Source organism: Protomyctophum parallelum (assembly GCF_964188405.1).
Source record: "Protomyctophum parallelum genome assembly, chromosome: 23".
Classification (NCBI taxonomy): domain Eukaryota; kingdom Metazoa; phylum Chordata; class Actinopteri; order Myctophiformes; family Myctophidae; genus Protomyctophum; species Protomyctophum parallelum.
In genome coordinates this window covers 33,227,006-33,245,548 of record NC_139715.1, presented here as the reverse complement: position 1 = coordinate 33,245,548, position 18,543 = coordinate 33,227,006, and the positions used below count along the sequence as shown (strand labels likewise).

The 18,543-nt window shown below is 43.7% G+C and overlaps 1 protein-coding gene across 1 annotated transcript in view; it reads left to right on the top strand.

The window, feature by feature from the left end:
* The window catches only part of bin1b (bridging integrator 1b), a gene marked incomplete at its 5' end in the record, with an annotated part of 30,979 nt that extends 14,739 nt beyond the window's left edge, over positions 1–16,240 (top strand). Inside the window, 8 exons of the mRNA XM_083758977.1 lie at positions 1,192–1,277; positions 2,103–2,178; positions 3,205–3,260; positions 5,828–5,872; positions 7,445–7,493; positions 13,048–13,101; positions 14,052–14,153; positions 14,738–16,240. Coding sequence (XP_083615103.1) covers positions 1,192–1,277; positions 2,103–2,178; positions 3,205–3,260; positions 5,828–5,872; positions 7,445–7,493; positions 13,048–13,101; positions 14,052–14,153; positions 14,738–14,839 — 570 coding nt within the window. The 3' untranslated portion in view covers positions 14,840–16,240. The remainder of the gene's footprint in view (positions 1–1,191; positions 1,278–2,102; positions 2,179–3,204; positions 3,261–5,827; positions 5,873–7,444; positions 7,494–13,047; positions 13,102–14,051; positions 14,154–14,737) is intronic.
* Between the last annotated feature and the right edge of the window lie 2,303 nt (positions 16,241–18,543).

The following is an 18,543-nucleotide window of genomic DNA, read 5'->3' as shown; positions in this document are numbered from 1 at the left end:
GGCTCAGACTAACTTGTCAAGAAACCAGGTGAAATTAATTACTTTACTAAAGCAAAAAAAATAATAATAATAAATAAATGTAGTAGTTCACTCAAAGAAATGACTTAATTTCTATCAATTACACATCGCGTGAAGCCTCAAATTCATAGAGATACTTTTAGTTTGTTTTTTTGTCACATTCCTACGCTAATAATTTGATGACCGGGTGGTGGGCTCCTAATGGAGACACAAAGGAGAGTCTTTGTGTCTCCATAGGGAACAACTGCTGGTCATCACATCATTATTGGCTTAGGAATGGGAGAAAAAGTGTCCATGAATTCAAGTCTTCACGGGGTGAGTAATCGATAGGAAAGAAAGTAATTTAGGGCGTGAACGAGCCCTTTAAAGGTGGTGTAAGTGTATATTTAGTTTGCTATAGACCTTTCAGGACACCAATTGCATCCAATGAGGAGAGAGAACCCATTCACCAGCTTACACTTTAACCCATTCTGACCGGGCACCCATTTTGGTGTCAGCATCATGTTATGCTTTATCTATTGAAAAATAGCAGATCTACAAGCTCTTAGCGCGCCACCGAGTGGCGCGCTAAGAGCTTGTAGGTCTGCTATTTTTTTTAAATCAAAGAGCGACTGACGTACAGTAGAAGACAATCTGATCTCAGGTCAAAATGGAAAACTGTCAGGATGTAGAAGACATTTTGTAGAATCTGATCTCAGGTCAGAATGGAAAACTGTCAGGATGTAGAAGACATTTTTAGAATCAGGTCAGAATGGGTTAAAGTGTCCCTGTTCCAATTGTGTTTTTATTGTTCACTTCAACTTGTTTATTCTGTGTACTGTATTAGGCCTGTACAGTATATAGTACAGTATACATACAGTACTGTATGAGGTCTCTCTCTGGTTTGGATCAAATTAACACTTATTTTAACCAAAAGAAACAAAATAAACAAAACCTATCACTTACACCAACTTTAATGTTACCTGCTCCTGCTAATCTGTTTGTTTCTGTTTCTTACTTAACAACCGTCTCCTTCGTTGACAACATTGTAAAAATGTCTTATAGGAAAAGTGCTACAAAAACAACACGCTTCTTCTTCTGTGTGTGCGCGTCCGTGTGTGTGTGTGTGTGTGTGCGCTCGTCCGTGTGTGTGTGTGTGTGTGTGTGTGTGTGTGTGTGTGTGCGTGTGTGTAGGCGGAGGAGGAGCTGGGGAGAGCCCAGAAGGTGTTTGAGGAGCTGAATGTGGAGCTACAAGATGAGCTCCCCGCGCTGTGGGACAGGTATTAAGGCTGCACACTATATCGTTGCTGTGGGGACAGGTATTAAGGCTGCACACTATATCGTTGCTGTGGGGACAGGTATTAAGGCTGCACACTATATCGTTGCTGTGGGGACAGGTATTAAGGCTGCACACTATATCGTTGCTGTGGGGACAGGTATTAAGGCTGCACACTTTATCGTTGCTGTGGGGACAGGTATTAAGGCTGCACACTTTATCGTTGCTGTGGGGACAGGTATTAAGGCTGCACACTATATCGTTGCTGTGGGGACATGTATTAAGGCTGCACACTATATCGTTGCTGTGGGGACAGGTATTAAGGCTGCACACTATATCGTTGCTGTGGGGACAGGTATTAAGGCTGCACACGATATTGTAGTTGCACCACTCAGTTCACAGGGGTGTGGTGGAGTGGTGCAACCACTCCAAAGAACAGCAATGTCCGTGTTCACCTACCTATGTGTTAATCACCCACATACATACCTACCTACCTACCTACCTACCTACCTATGTGTTCGTTCACCCACATATCTACCTACCTATGTGTTCGTTCACCCACATACCTACCTACCTATGTGTTCGTTCACCCACATACCTACCTACCTATGTGTTCGTTCACCCACATACCTACCTACCTATGTGTTCGTTCACCCACATACCTACCTACCTACCTACCTATGTGTTCGTTCACCCACCTTGCAACATCCAGATATATTCTCACTGTGTGTGTGTGTGTGTGTGTGTGTGTGTGTGTGTGCGTGTGTGTGTGTGTGTGTGTGTGTGTGTGTGTGTGTGTGTGTGTGTGTGTGTGTGTGTGTGTGTCCAGTCGTGTTGGCTTGTATGTTCATACATTCCAGAGCATGGCAGGATATCAGGAGATGTTCCACAAGGAAATGGGGAAGGTGAGACCGAATGTTTTTTCCCCCTGCTGTGTGTGTGTGTGTGTGTGTGTGTGTGTGTGTGTGTGTGTGTGTGTGTGTGTGTGTGTGTGTGTGTGTGTGTGTGTGTGTGTGTGTGTGTGTGTGTGTGTGTGTGTGTGTGTGTGTGTGTGTGTGTGTGTGTGTGTGTGTGTGTGTGCGTGCGTGCGTGCGTGCGTGCGTGCGTGTGCTCTGCCATGTATGTAGTGTACTAGGTGTGCACGATTATGAAATTATGGCCGATATCTGATCTCCGATTATTTGCAGGGTCATACCTTAGAGTATATATGAATAGAGATGGACAGGTACAGACTATAATTATTATAATAATTATTATTATTATTATTATTATTATATGGTGCATCCATAACCTTTATTATTATTATTATTATTATATTTATTATGTATTATTTATTATTTATTATTATTATTATTATTATTATTATTATTATTATTAGTATTAGTATTATTGTTATTGTTATTGTTATTGTTATTGTTATTGTTATTGTTATTGTTATTGTTATTATTATTATTATATGGTGCATCCATAACCTTTATTATTATTTATTATTATTATTATTATATGGTGCATCCATAACCTTTATTGTTATTGTTATTGTTATTGTTATTATTATTGTTATTATGGTGCATCCCTAACCTTTATTATTTATTATTATTATTATTATTATATGGTGCATCCATAACCTTTATTATTATTTATTATTATTATTATTATATGGTGCATCCATAACCTTTATTGTTATTGTTATTGTTATTGTTATTATTATTGTTATTATGGTGCATCCCTAACCTTTATTATTTATTATTATTGTTATTATGGTGCATCCCTAACCTTTATTATTTATTATTATTGTTATTATTATATGGTGCATCCCTAAACTTTATTATTTATTATTATTGTTATTATTATATGGTGCATCCCTAACCTTTATTATTTATTATTATTGTTATTATTATGTGGTGCATCCATAACCTTTGCTCTTCCTCCAGCTGAGTCAGAACCTCAATGACATCATGACCAAACTGGAGGAACAGAAAGAGGCAAAGTAGGTACCAGAGTCTCCTCTCCTAACGGGCAGAAACCTTGTTTCTCCATTCTTTAGGTACCAGAGTCTCCTCTCCGAACACGGGCAGAAACCTTGTTTCTCCATTCTTTGAACGTTCAATTTATTTTTGTAAATCAGTGGTTTTCAAACTCTTTCATAATGAGGGACCATTATTTAGTTGGCATTTGAGCCACGGACCATTATTTGATGGGTCCATTTGGTTTCATTTTACACTCTCAAGAGTTAAATTATTGTTAAAAATCTCCCAGAATTCTACAGTCTACAGAACTAGAGGATGTAGAAGAATTGTTATTTTGGTCAACGTTTGACAAACGCATGGCATTGTAGACAAAATCCTATCCAACGACAACAAAGTATTCTTTAGTTTTGCATCTGAGAGGCTAAATGTCATCAAATGGTGGTTCCGTGGCTCAAATACAGAATAAATAATGGGCCTTGACATGAAAAGGGTTGAAAAGCACTGGTCCTTTTTAGAACTGACTGCAATTCATTGGAATAATACGAGTCACCAATCAGCCAAACTGAATCATTGCAAGGCTATAAAACAAAATGGTCGAACAGCCACAGAGCTTGGTTGAAATGGCAGAGGTCAAGGCAGTGACATGTCAACGGCCACAGAAAGAAAGAAAGGTACTATGTTTACCCAGGGTAACTGGACTAAGGAAAGGAAAGGAAAGGTACTATGTTTACCCAGGGTAACTGGACTAAAGGAAAGGAAAGGAAAGGTACTATGTTTACCCAGGGTAACTGGACTAAGGAAAGGAAAGGTACTATGTTTACCCAGGGTAACTGGACTAAGGAAAGGAAAGGTACTACGTTTACCCAGGGTAACTGGACTAAGGAAAGGAAAGGTACCATGTTTACCCAGGGTAACTGGACTAAGGAAAGGAAAGGTACTATGTTTACCCAGGGTAACTGGACTAAGGAAAGGAAAGGTACTATGTTTACCCAGGGTAACTGGACTAAAGGAAAGGAAAGGTACTATGTTTACCCAGGGTAACTGGACTAAGGAAAGGAAAGGTACTATGTTTACCCAGGGTAACTGGACTAAGGAAAGGAAAGGTACTATGTTTACCCAGGGTAACTGGACTAAGGAAAGGAAAGGAAAGGTACTATGTTTACCCAGGGTAACTGGACTAAAGGAAAGGAAAGGAAAGGTACTATGTTTACCCAGGGTAACTGGACTAAGGAAAGGAAAGGTACTATGTTTACCCAGGGTAACTGGACTAAGGAAAGGAAAGGTACTACGTTTACCCAGGGTAACTGGACTAAGGAAAGGAAAGGTACCATGTTTACCCAGGGTAACTGGACTAAGGAAAGGAAAGGTACTATGTTTACCCAGGGTAACTGGACTAAGGAAAGGAAAGGTACTATGTTTACCCAGGGTAACTGGACTAAAGGAAAGGAAAGGTACTATGTTTACCCAGGGTAACTGGACTAAGGAAAGGAAAGGTACTATGTTTACCCAGGGTAACTGGACTAAGGAAAGGAAAGGTACTATGTTTACCTAGGGTAACTGGACTAAAGGAAAGGAAAGGTACTATGTTTACCCAGGGTAACTGGACTAAGGAAAGGAAAGGTACTATGTTTACCCAGGGTAACTGGACTAAGGAAAGGAAAGGAAAGGTACTATGTTTACCCAGGGTAACTGGACTAAAGGAAAGGAAAGGTACTATGTTTACCCAGGGTAACTGGACTAAGGAAAGGAAAGGTACTATGTTTACCCAGGGTAACTGGACTAAGGAAAGGAAAGGTACTATGTTTACCCAGGGTAACTGGACTAAGGAAAGGAAAGGTACTATGTTTACCCAGGGTAACTGGACTAAGGAAAGGAAAGGTACTATGTTTACCCAGGGTAACTGGACTAAGCTCAAGAACTTGTTTACAGCCAGGCCCTGCTCATAGAACATTTCATGGTAGGGGTTCAATGCCTTGTCCAAGGGCACTTCAGCGGTGGTAATTTTAACGTGCCGGTCCGGGGATACGAACTATAGCGACCTTCACGATATCAAGACCGCTCCGCAAACCGTTCGGCCACCGCTGCCACTAAGGCAGCACAAGGCAGAGGTCACAGAGGTCAAGGCCACAAGGCACAGGCGTGAATGGCCGACCTTGAATCCGTGCACAAAGCCGTGCGCTCCATGGGCACAAATACATTTGCATTGTGGGCGTGGAATTCTCTCAAATGTAATAATGGATTACAGGTTTTTGTAATCTTTTCGGAGTGAAATAATAATATACCAGGTATATAAAAAGTAACTCTGGAGGTGTGTGGTGTATATGCTAGACATGCTAGCCGACAGAACACCGGGATGAACGTGTTCTTAACCCCTAGAATACAGTGTCATGGTCAGAACACCGGGATAAAAGTGTTCTTAACCCCTAGAATACAGTGTCACGGTCAGAACACCGGGATAAAAGCGTTCTTAACCCCTAGAATACAGTGTCACGGTCAGAACACCGGGATGAACGTGTTCTTAACCCCTAGAATACAGTGTCACGGTCACGTCAGTGATGTGTTTATACTTCATACCGCCCCTCTGCAGAAAGGTTGACAAGGCAGCAGGAAATACAGAAGATTCTGGGAAGAGGTAATTGGACCCGCCCGGCCGCTCCACACTAAACCAGCCAATGACACTCTGGGACCCGCCCGGCCGCTCCACTAAACCAGCCAATAACACTCTTTGAACCGCCCGGCCGCTCCACTAAACCAGCCAATAACACTCCTCGTCCTTGTGCGTCGTATCATTAACGCTACTTCCTGGTTGCTGCGTCTGACTCTGTCCTGGCTTCCGATTGGCCGTTTCACTGCCTGAGGGTTGTTCCAATTGGCCCAGCATGCTTGACAAGATGTTGATAGTCAGAGGTGTCCCGCAGAACTCATTTATTTAACCTTAAAGGTATATTCAGTGATTTCACTAAAAAAACCTTAGGTTTCGTTTTTGGCTGTGGGACCCAGCCTTTCGTCCAATCAGGATAGAGAGTCAAAAACGAAACCTAAGGTTTTTTGACCCCCAGGGGTTAACTGGGGACAGGGAGGAACTCCTTATATGGCCAGCACACTCTATAGTAGGGAGGATTATCACAACAAAACAAAAAAATAAGTGATATTTGAATTAAGTGAAATCACTGAATATACCTTTAATGTCAGCTCGAGAGGATGTTATGGAAGTCCATTTGTCCAAACATTTAACAATAAATACCACAATGAAATAAACAATGAAAACATATCAAGCAATTATAGGCAACCATAGACACAATATGTATTTATCTTTTCTTTGTTATTTTTCTATCCCATAGACATTTTTATTCCAACGCTTTTGGACCACTGGGCTTCCGTAGTTACTACTAACAAAATCTCCGGAAAACTAATCACAACAATTTCACAGGAGTTCATTTACACTATAGATATATCATCATCGCATGATGATTTGATATCGCATGATATTATGTAGTCTAACTCGTAGCAAAAACGTGTTTTTTCTTTTGTCTGTTGAATGTATTTCATACAAAAACCTTTCTTTCCAAAAACTGCTGCTGCAGCTTAACTCATAAACCTGCAACTACATGGAAAAAAGCAGCACTCCAAAATAAAAGATGCAAGACTGGCTCAGATGGAATATCTCATGTTTATTAACAGCAGTAGCCTCCAGACTTATAGTTTTATTTTGGAGTGCAGCTTTTTCCATTTAGTTGGTTTATGAGTTTTCACTGCCTTAAAGGTATATTCAGTGATTTCACTTAATTCAAATATCACTTATTTTTTTGTTTTGTTGTGATAATCCTCTCTACTATAGAGTGTGCTGGCCATATAAGGAGTTCCTCCCTGTCCCCAGTTAACCCCTGGGGGTCAAAAAACCTTAGGTTTCGTTTTTGACTCTCTATCCTGATTGGACGAAAGGCTGGGTCCCACAGCCAAAAACGAAACCTAAGGTTTTTTGAGTGAAATCACTGAATATACCTTTAAACAAATTATGGCAGTTTCCAGAGGAAGCACACCTGTTTTTCTCTCTTTAACTGTTGCTGCTGCTGTCTGTGTGAGACTGGAGCTACCTGTTTGAAGCCCTCTGCTGCCCTCCTGTGGTCTTAACCATGTACTGAACTGGTCTCCTAAATGTCAGTCAGTAATATTGTGCCCAACCCTCTTGTGTCTCTCTTGTCAGCGAGATGGAGGGAGCCAATCACAGCGAGTCCGCCGACTCACCACCAAAGGTACAGTAAGAGACAGATGAATAAACAGTAATAAACAACGCATCAACTCTTACAACTATTGACCTGTGGTTATTAACCTGTGGTTACTAACTCTGCATGGTGTGTGTGTGTGTGTGTGTGTGTGTGTGTGTGTGTTTGCTCGTGTGTGTGCGCGTGCGTTAACATCACTTCTTGTGCATGCACGCATGTGGATGTGTGTGCACACAAACGTGTATGGGTGTGTGTGTGCATGTACGTGTGTGTGTGTGTGTGTGTGTGCGCGCCACTCAGAGGCCCGGCCCGCCCGGACCACCGGCAAACCGCCCGCCTCCACGTCCGACCTCCGCCCCCAACCAGGACGAAGACGAGCTTTCTGACGACGAGGCTCCGTACACACAGCCTGTTCCCACGGCAACGCAGGTCAGCAGGCGTCTCTGTGGACCAGGAGAACTCACTTACACTGGACGTTGGACAACGGTCCAAGTCTTTGACCGGTTGGTTATGGTCCAAGTCTTTGACCGGTTGGTTATGGTCCAAGTCTTTGACCGGTTGGTTATGGTCCAAGTCTTTGACCGGTTGGTTACGGTCCAAGTCTTTGACCGGTTGGTTATGGTCCAAGTCTTTGACCGGTTGGTTACGGTCCAAGTCTTTGACCGGTTGGTTTATGGTCCAAGTCTTTGACCGGTTGGTTTATGGTCCAAGTCTTTGACCGGTTGGTTATGGTCCAAGTCTTTGACCGGTTGGTTACGGTCCAAGTCTTTGACCGGTTGGTTTATGGTCCAAGTCTTTGACCGGTTGGTTATGGTCCAAGTCTTTGACCGGTTGGTTATGGTCCAAGTCTTTGACCGGTTGGTTTATGGTCCAAGTCTTTGACCCGTTGGTTACGGTCCAAGTCTTTGACCGGTTGGTTATGGGAGAGTCACTCCAAACAAGTTGCATCCTGTGTTCATGTTGTAGCAGAGTTACTGAAGCCTGACGACCGATTATAAGCCTAACATCTCCCACACTAGCCAAGGTCTGCACTTTAGGCTAAGATAAGTGGATAAGATGTTTGCCTCTATAGTGCTGTGTGGGAGACCCGGGTTTGAGTCTCAGGCGTTGCATAAGTCTTTTATTGTTGTACCGTCTGCGTCACACCCTCGTCTCACTAGCCCTCTCTGTTTGTTACCGCTGCACGGGACAGGCGCCATCTTGGGATTCATGGGAGGCGACGGTAAGCATGTTCTTCTGTAAACAGTGAATACATGTGTGAGTACATACAAGCAACCACCTGGCACTGATTGGACCAGCATTATGGATACATACAAGGAACCACCTGGCACTGATTGGACCAGCGATATGGATACATACAAGGAGCCTGGCACTGATTGGACCAGCGATATGAATACATACAAGGAGCCTGGCACTGATTGGACCAGCGATATGAATACATACAAGGAGCCTGGCACTGATTGGACCAGCGGTTTGAGAGCTTCACCCCCCTGGGGCCATAAGACGGATAAATAAATGGCTAGCCTCCTGCAGAGTCGGTTGGGACATTCATTCATACACAGTAAAAACCTTAAAGGACTATAATATGAAAAGAAAGCTCTTTTCCTTTAATAACACTTGACTTAAAACTCTCTTTTGTCAATCTCCCTCTCTTGGTTTTGTGAACCCTGATCCCATTGTACCCGTGAAACCAACCCTGATCCCATTGTACCCGTAAAACCAACCCTGATCCCATTGTACCCGTGAAACCCTGATCCCATTGTACCCGTAAAACCCTGATCCCATTGTACCCGTGAAACCAACCCTGATCCAATTGTACCCGTAAAACCCTGATCCCATTGTACCCGTAAAACCCTGATCCCATTGTACCCGTGAAACCAACCCTGATCCAATTGTACCCGTAAAACCCTGATCCCATTGTACCCGTAAAACCCTGATCCCGTTGTACCCGTGAAACCCTGATCCCATTGTACCCGTAAAACCAACCCTGATCCCATTGTACCCGTAAAACCAACCCTGATCCCATTGTACCCGTGAAACCAACCCTGATCCCATTGTACCCGTAAAACCAACCCTGATCCCATTGTACCCGTGAAACCAACCCTGATCCCATTGTACCCGTAAAACCAACCCTGATCCCGTTGTACCCGTGAAACCAACCCTGATCCCATTGTACCCGTGAAACCAACCCTGATCCCATTGTACCCGTAAAACCAACCCTGATCCCATTGTACCCGTGAAACCAACCCTGATCCCATTGTACCCGTAAAACCAACCCTGATCCCATTGTACCCGTAAAACCAACCCTGATCCCGTTGTACCCGTAAAACCCTGATCCCATTGTACCCGTGAAACCAACCCTGATCCCATTGTACCCGTGAAACCAACCCTGATCCCATTGTACCCGTAAAACCAACCCTGATCCCGTTGTACCCGTAAAACCCTGATCCCATTGTACCCGTGAAACCAACCCTGATCCCATTGTACCCGTGAAACCAACCCTGATCCCATTGTACCCGTAAAACCAACCCTGATCCCATTGTACCCGTAAAACCAACCCTGATCCCATTGTACCCGTAAAACCAACCCTGATCCCATTGTACCGTGAAACCAACCCTGATCCCATTGTACCCGTAAAACCAACCCTGATCCCATTGTACCGTGAAACCAACCCTGATCCCATTGTACCCGTAAAACCAACCCTGATCCTGTTGTACCCGTAAAACCAACCCTGATCCCATTGTACCCGTGAAACCAACCCTGATCCTGTTGTACCCGTGAAACCAACCCTGATCCCATTGTACCCGTAAAACCAACCCTGATCCCATTGTACCCGTAAAACCAACCCTGATCCCATTGTACCCGTAAAACCAACCCTGATCCCATTGTACCCGTAAAACCAACCCTGATCCCGTTGTACCCGTGAAACCAACCCTGATCCCATTGTACCCGTGAAACCAACCCTGATCCCATTGTACCCGTAAAACCAACCCTGATCCCATTGTACCCGTGAAACCAACCCTGATCCCGTTGTACCCGTAAAACCCTGATCCCATTGTACCCGTAAAACCCTGATCCCATTGTACCCGTAAAACCAACCCTGATCCCATTGTACCCGTAAAACCCTGATCCCATTGTACCCGTAAAACCCTGATCCCATTGTACCCGTAAAACCAACCCTGATCCCATTGTACCCGTGAAACCAACCCTGATCCCGTTGTACCCGTAAAACCAACCCTGATCCCGTTGTACCCGTGAAACCAACCCTGATCCCATTGTACCCGTGAAACCAACCCTGATCCCGTTGTACCCGTAAAACCAACCCTGATCCCATTGTACCCGTAAAACCAACCCTGATCCCATTGTACCCGTAAAACCCTGATCCCATTGTACCCGTAAAACCAACCCTGATCCCATTGTACCCGTAAAACCAACCCTGATCCCATTGTACCCGTAAAACCCTGATCCCATTGTACCCGTAAAACCAACCCTGATCCCATTGTACCCGTGAAACCAAATCCTCCTGGGGTGCTGCCATTACCCCCCCCCCCCCCCCCCCATTCCATCCAACGCCCCCCTCCTTCCCTATTACCAAAACAAACGCCTCCCCCAGCCGGAGCAGCCCGCCGCGGGGCAGGAGGATGACGACCGGCACCCGAACCCCCCCCAGGAGGAAGCTCAGGGGGGGGGCTGGGGGGATGACGCCCCCCCCCAGGCAGGGGGAGGAGGAGGAGGAGGAGGAGGGGCTGGGGGCTGGGACGACGAAGACACGGCGCCCCCCGGCGATGATGGAACCTCACCCTACGCACAGCCCAACTGGGACGCTGAGGCAGGGCGGGGGAAGGCCGGGGGGGGGGGGGGGGGGGTAGAGTAGAGTAGAACTCACTGGTTCTCAACCCCAGTCTGATGGGACATGGATCCACCCTCAGTCTGTCTGATGGGACATGGATCCACCCTCAGTCTGTCTGATAGGACATGGATCCACCCTCAGTCTGTCTGATAGGACACGGATCCACATTTGATTTGTTTTGTGTTCATTTTCTTTATAATCTGTGCTCTGCATGCCTGCATGGTCCGTTTGGTTGCATTTGGTATAGCCTATACAGTGTTGGAGCTACAGGCCCTTAACCCATTCTGACCTGAGATCAGATTCATACCAGGTTTCCACTGGACACACACTGGTCTGATTTACCCCATTCTGACCTGAGATCAGATTCTAAAAAATGTCAGTCGCTCTAAGATTTTTCAAAAATAGCAGACCTACAAGCTCGTATCGCGCCACTCGGTGGCGCGATATGAGCTTGTAGATCTGCTGGAAACCCCTCATGGACCCCTGGGGGTCCCTGGACCCCCTGGAAACCCCTCAAGGACCCGTGGGGGTCCCTGGACCCCCTGGAAACCCCTCAAGGACCCCTGGGGGTCCCTGGACCCCACATATACGTTGAGAACCGGTGGAGTAGAACACCTTATGCACTCAAACACCACAAGACACAAGCGTGGTGGGAGTAGACCACACAGTGCATACCGTCTGTCACACAGGCTCCATCCATGACCACTTCATTAACCCATTCTGACCTGAGATCAGATTCTAAAAATGTCTTCTACATCCTGACAGTTTTCCATTCTGACCTGAGATCAGATTAAAAAAAATGTCTTCTACATCCTGACAGTTTTTCATTCTGACCTGAGATCAGATTCTAAAAATGTCTTCTACATCCTGACAGTTTTCCATTCTGACCTGAGATCAGATTCTAAAAATGTCTTCTACATCCTGACAGTTTTCCATTCTGACCTGAGATCAGATTCTAAAAATGTCTTCTACATCCTGACAGTTTTCCATTCTGACCTGAGATCAGATTCTAAAAAATGTCTTCTACATCCTGACAGTTTTCCATTCTGACCTGAGATCAGATTCTAAAAATGTCTTCTACATCCTGACAGTTTTCCATTCTGACCTGAGATCAGATTCTAAAAATGTCTTCTACGTCAGTCGTTCTTCGATTTTTCAAAAATAGCAGACCTACAAGCTCATAGCGCGCCACTCGGTGGCACGCTATGAGCTTGTAGATCTGCTATTTTTCAATAGCTAAAGCATAACGTAATGCTAACACCAAAAGGGGTTATCGCCCAGAATGGGTTAAAGCAGGGGCTACCAAACCTTTCCAGCTCGAGACCCAAACGTACAAAAATACATTCTGAATTAAAAAATTTTTTTTCCAGATTTCCTTTTTTTAAGAAAAAAAATTGATTTTTTTTTAGAAGTTTAGATTTTTTAAATGATTTATTTTAGATTTTTTTTAAATCTTTTGAAATAATCATTTAAAGATGGAGTGCCGTGATGTCACCCCCCCCCCCCCCCCAAAAAAAACAAAACATGATCATCAGGTACTATGATTGCGACTGTAGGTCACAGTTTACTATGAAAACCTGCAAAACCTGTCAATCAAACCTAATGTGTCAGTCAGATCTGACCTCATCGAACCCTGTACACTCAAGACAGCCCCCGCTGCCACCCTTCAAAACATACACGTTTATTATTATTATTATTTTTCTCCACATTTTAACGGTATTTCTTCTGGTTTAGGAGGTGGTGACCAACGGCTCTGATGGAGAACTACCACCAGGATTCATCTACAAGGTGGGATTCTTTAATCAACCCCGATTAAAAAGCAATCGCAATTAAATATGGTCCAATGCAGGGGCGGCTGTGGCTCAGGAGGTAGAGCAGGTCGTCCAATGATCCCTGTGTCGGCGGTTCGAATCCCGGCTCCTCCTCCTCCTGTCCACATGTCGAAGTGTCCTTTGGGCAAAGACACTGAACCCTACATTGCCTCCAATGCGTCGGTCGGTGTGAGCTCGCCACCGTTGGTGTGTGAATGTGGGAAGTGAGGACGCTGGCGTCGACTGTTCGCCGCTTCACCTCCCAATGTCTGTATGAATGAATGAACCGTTGTAAAGCGCTTTGAGCACTTGGAAAAGCACTATAAATAATGCAATTAATTATAATGGTTTGTCCAGGTAAAGGTAAATTAATATATGCGTGATGGTTTGTCCAGGTGAAGGTAAATTAATATATGCGTGATGGTTTGTCCAGGTGAAGGTAAATTAATATATGCGTGATGGTTTGTCCAGGTGAAGGTAAATTAATATATGCGTGATGGTTTGTCCAGGTAAAGGTAAATTAATATATGCGTGATGGTTTGTCCAGGTAAAGGTACATTAATATATGCGTGATGGTTTGTCCAGGTAAAGGTAAATTAATATATGCGTGATGGTTTGTCCAGGTAAAGGTAAATTAACATATGCGTGATGGTTTGTCCAGGTAAAGGTACATTAATATATGCATGATGGTTTGTCCAGGTAAAGGTAAATTAACATATGCGTGATGGTTTGTCCAGGTAAAGGTAAATTAATATATGCGTGATGGTTTGTCCAGGTAAAGGTAAATTAATATATGCGTGATGGTTTGTCCAGGTGAAGGTAAATTAATATATGCGTGATGGTTTGTCCAGGTAAAGGTAAATTAATATATGCGTGATGGTTTGTCCAGGTAAAGGTACATTAATATATGCGTGATGGTTTGTCCAGGTAAAGGCGGTGCACGACTACGCAGCGACAGACGGAGATGAGCTGGAGCTGAAGGCGGGCGACGTCGTGCTGGTGATGGCTTTCGACGCTCCTGACGAGCAGGTCAGTGCTGTTACACTACTGTTCACTACTGTTACACTACTGTTCACTACTGTTACACTACTGTTCACTGTAGTGATTCATTTATGATTCAACTCACGACACCAGCGGCGACGACTACGGGGGTGCCTGGGAGCTGGAGCTCCCCTGAACTAAATATGTAACACACATTAGCACCCCTGAGCTCCAGGATAAGTCATTGCACACTCGGGGCTGTATTTTGCGTGTCTTAAGTACCAGGTCTTATTCCCTAACTTGAGTAAACTAAAGACCTGGAGGCGTGGTCAATGCTCTCTGGCCACTCAGAATAGCCAAATGGCATCGACCACGCCTCCAGGTCTTTAGTTTACTCAAGTTAGGGAATAAGACACGCAAAATACAGCCCTAGGTTGCATGCTGAGAATAGCAGATCTACAAGATCACAGCGAGATGTGAGCTCGTAGATTTTCCAGGTTATCTTCAGCAAGTGCATAAAATCAGCCAAAACTAGACTAACTAGACTAAACACTAAACATTCCAAAGACTGTTACTAAACTAAAATACGTACGTACTGTATACATAAATATCTGTTTACTGTGTGTTGTCAGGACGACGGCTGGCTCGTGGGGGTGAAGGAGTCTCACTGGTTGGAACATAAGGACCTGTCCATCAAGGGAGTGTTCCCCGAAAACTTTACTCAGAAGGTTTGAGACGAGCGCCGCCGCGCCCAGCCACGCCCGGCCGCGCCCGCCCGGCCCGTCCTTCTTCACCTCTCTCTCTGTCCCAAAATGTCTTGAACGTCTCTCCTCTGGAGAGACACCAGAGTGGAGTCGGCACACAGACGTGTCTCTCTGAATTGAAATAAGTAATCCTGGTACGTTGTGGGGATTGAGGAGTTTCCCGTTGAAATACGCGGGTTTGCGTTATCGATTGATTTTATGTTTTGAGGTTTACATTGTTCTCGTGGAGTGGGGTTAGAAAACAGTGCCAGTTCTGTACAAACACACACACACACACACACCACATGCACGCGCGCACACACACACACACACACACACACACACACACACACACACACACACACACGCTCAAATACAGCTAAACAGTATCAAAGCATTTTTAGTTAAGAGTTGATGGGATGTAAAAACTAAAAAAGAAGAATATATATATATATATAATACAGTATGACCCAAATCATCAGCATGTTTCTGTTTTGTTACACGAGTCACAACTATTATTTATGCGAAACCAAATATGTTATTAGCAATAAAAAGGGGAAAAGTAACTGATGAATGTACTGTGCTACTTTAAAACATGTTCTGTGATGTCATGGGATTTTCACACCCTTTTCACAGTTCCTTTGCATGACACCCATTTTTTGACTTGTATTGTGAGTTGTTGCTTTTTCAAATGCATCCAAAATACTAGTATTGCCTGATTTCTACCTGGCCGTACAATTGCGGCTCAACTCTCTGACACTATTTTCAGACAGAAAGAGCTCTTCGTACACAGCTGCAAATGTTGGTGAGTTTAACATTGCTTAATACAATCTGATAGGATGTTTCTGTTTAGATGTACGGGCTGTACCTAGTTACCACCACCTAGTTACCCCCACCTAGTTACCCCCACCTAGTTACCACCACGCGACGCGTTCCCATGGCTTTCTGGTTGCCATGGTGACGACGCGTCTATGCAGCACGCGTCAAACATAAACACAGACATTAACCCATTCTGACCTGAGATCAGATTCATAACGAGGTTTCCACTGGACACACACTGGTCTGATGAACCCATTCTGACCTGAGATCAGATTCTAAAAATGTCAGTCGTTCTTAAATTTTTACAAAATGGCAGACCTACAAGCTCGTATCTTGCCACTCGGTGGAGCGATATGAGCTTGTAGATCTGCTATTTTTAAAGCATAACATGATGCTGACACCAAAATGGGTGCCCGTTCAGAATGGGTTAAAAAAGAGAACACCCCGTCGCGCGTCAGATAACTTTCCTCTTACATGTGCTGGACATGATCAGCGGTGGAAAGAGGAAGGTGCTGGAGCAATCTGTGTTATTCTAAAACGGTTTTAATAAACATGGTTATTATTATTATGACATATGGAATTAGTGTTATTTCTTCATTCAGAGCATGCCAACACATTACACGGCAGAAGAGAGAGAGGTGATGGAGCAATCGGTGTAAATGTACAGTATGACAGTTTATTTCAATAAATATTAATAAATATAAATAAATGGAAGTGTAGGTTCTGCCGTAGGAGGAAGGTCTGCGACAGCAAGCTGGTTTATCTATCGAGCACTGATCCATTTCTGGTTTATCTATCGAGCACTGATCCATTTCTGGTTTATCTATCGAGCACTGATCCATTTCTGGTTTATCTATCGAGCACTGATCCATTTCTGGTTTATCTATGGAGCACTGATCCATTTCTGCTTTATCTATCGAGCACTGATCCATTTCTGGTTTATCTATCGAGCACTGATCCATTTCTGGTTTATCTATCGAGCACTGATCCATTTCTGGTTTATCCATCGAGCACTGATCCATTTCTGGTTTATCTATCGAGCACTGATCCATTTCTGGTTTATCTATCGAGCACTGATCCATTTCTGGTTTATCTATCGAGCACTGATCCATTTCTGGTTTATCTATCGAGCACTGATCCATTTCTGGTTTTATCTATCGAGCACTGATCCATTTCTGGTTTATCCATCGAGCACTGATCCATTTCTGGTTTATCTATCGAGCACTGATCCATTTCTGGTTTATCTATCGAGCACTGATCCATTTCTGGTTCATCTATCGAGCACTGATCCATTTCTGGTTTATCTATGGAGCACTGATCCATTTCTGGTTTATCTATCGAGCACTGATCCATTTCTGGTTTATCTATGGAGCACTGATCCATTTCTGTTTTATCTATGGAGCACTGATCCATTTATCTGGTTTATCTATCGAGCACTGATCCATTTCTGGTTTATCTATCGAGCACTGATCCATTTCTGGTTTATCTATGGAGCACTGATCCATTTCTGGTTTATCTATCGAGCACTGATCCATTTATCTGGTTTATCTATCGAGCACTGATCCATTTCTGGTTTATCTATCGAGCACTGATCCATTTCTGGTTTATCTATGGAGCACTGATCCATTTCTGGTTTATCTATCCAGCACTGATCCATTTATCTGGTTTATCTATCGAGCACTGATCCATTTCTGGTTTATCTATCGAGCACTGATCCATTTCTGGTTTATCTATCGAGCACTGATCCATTTCTGGTTTATCTATCGAGCACTGATCCATTTCTGGTTTATCTATCGAGCACTGATCCATTTCTGGTTTATCTATCGAGCACTGATCCATTTCTGGTTTATCTATCGAGCGCTGATCCATTTCTGGTTTATCTATCGAGCACTGATCCATTTCTGGTTTATCTATCGAGCACTGATCCATTTCTGGTTTATCTATCGAGCACTGATCCATTTCTGGTTTATCTATCGAGCACTGATCCATTTCTGGTTTATCTATCGAGCACTGATCCATTTCTGGTTTATCTATCGAGCAATGATCCATTTCTGTTTTCCGGAGCGGACTGCCGTAGCCGCCCATCTGTATAGTGTATAGCCAAATTCCAACACCCAAAATCTCGGCCACTCGCTCACTTCACTCACACTCAGATTATGGGGAAATTGGTGACCTTCCAAAATATGTGACCATCTTGTGGACTTCACACAACTTACATGGAGGTCTTTAAATTAGGTCTGTCAAAGTTAACGCACTATTAACTAGTTAACTCACAATCCTTTTAACGGCACAATTTGTTTTGATGTGCGATTAACGCACTGTGAAGTTTGACAGAATGGTTGAGAGACGCATGGCAATTTTACACTGAAGAGTTGAATAATTGTTAAACAGCTGCATTACTTAAGTTAATTTAAGTCTACACAATTAGAAAACTTAGAAAACATGTTATTTTGATCAACATGGCCTGTTATCTCTCGTAATGGTACCATTGGCCAACATCAATACAGTTCTTTAGTTTGGGTCTGGAAGGCTAAATGTCATCAAATGGTGGTTCCGTGGCTCAAATGCAGAATAAATAATGGGCCTTGATAAGAAGAATCTTGAAAACCACTGATTTAAGGTATATTTAGAACGGATAAAAAATATGCGATTAATTTGCGATTGATCACAGTTAACTATGGACAATCATGCGATTAATCAGATTAAATATTTTAATCGATTGACAGCCCTACTTTAACCCATTCTGACCGGGCACCCATGTTGGTGTCAGCATCATGTTATGCTTTAGCTATTTAAAAATAGCAGATCTACAAGCTCATATCGCGCCACCGAGTGGCGCGATACGAGCTTGTAGGTCTGCTATTTTTGAAAAATCG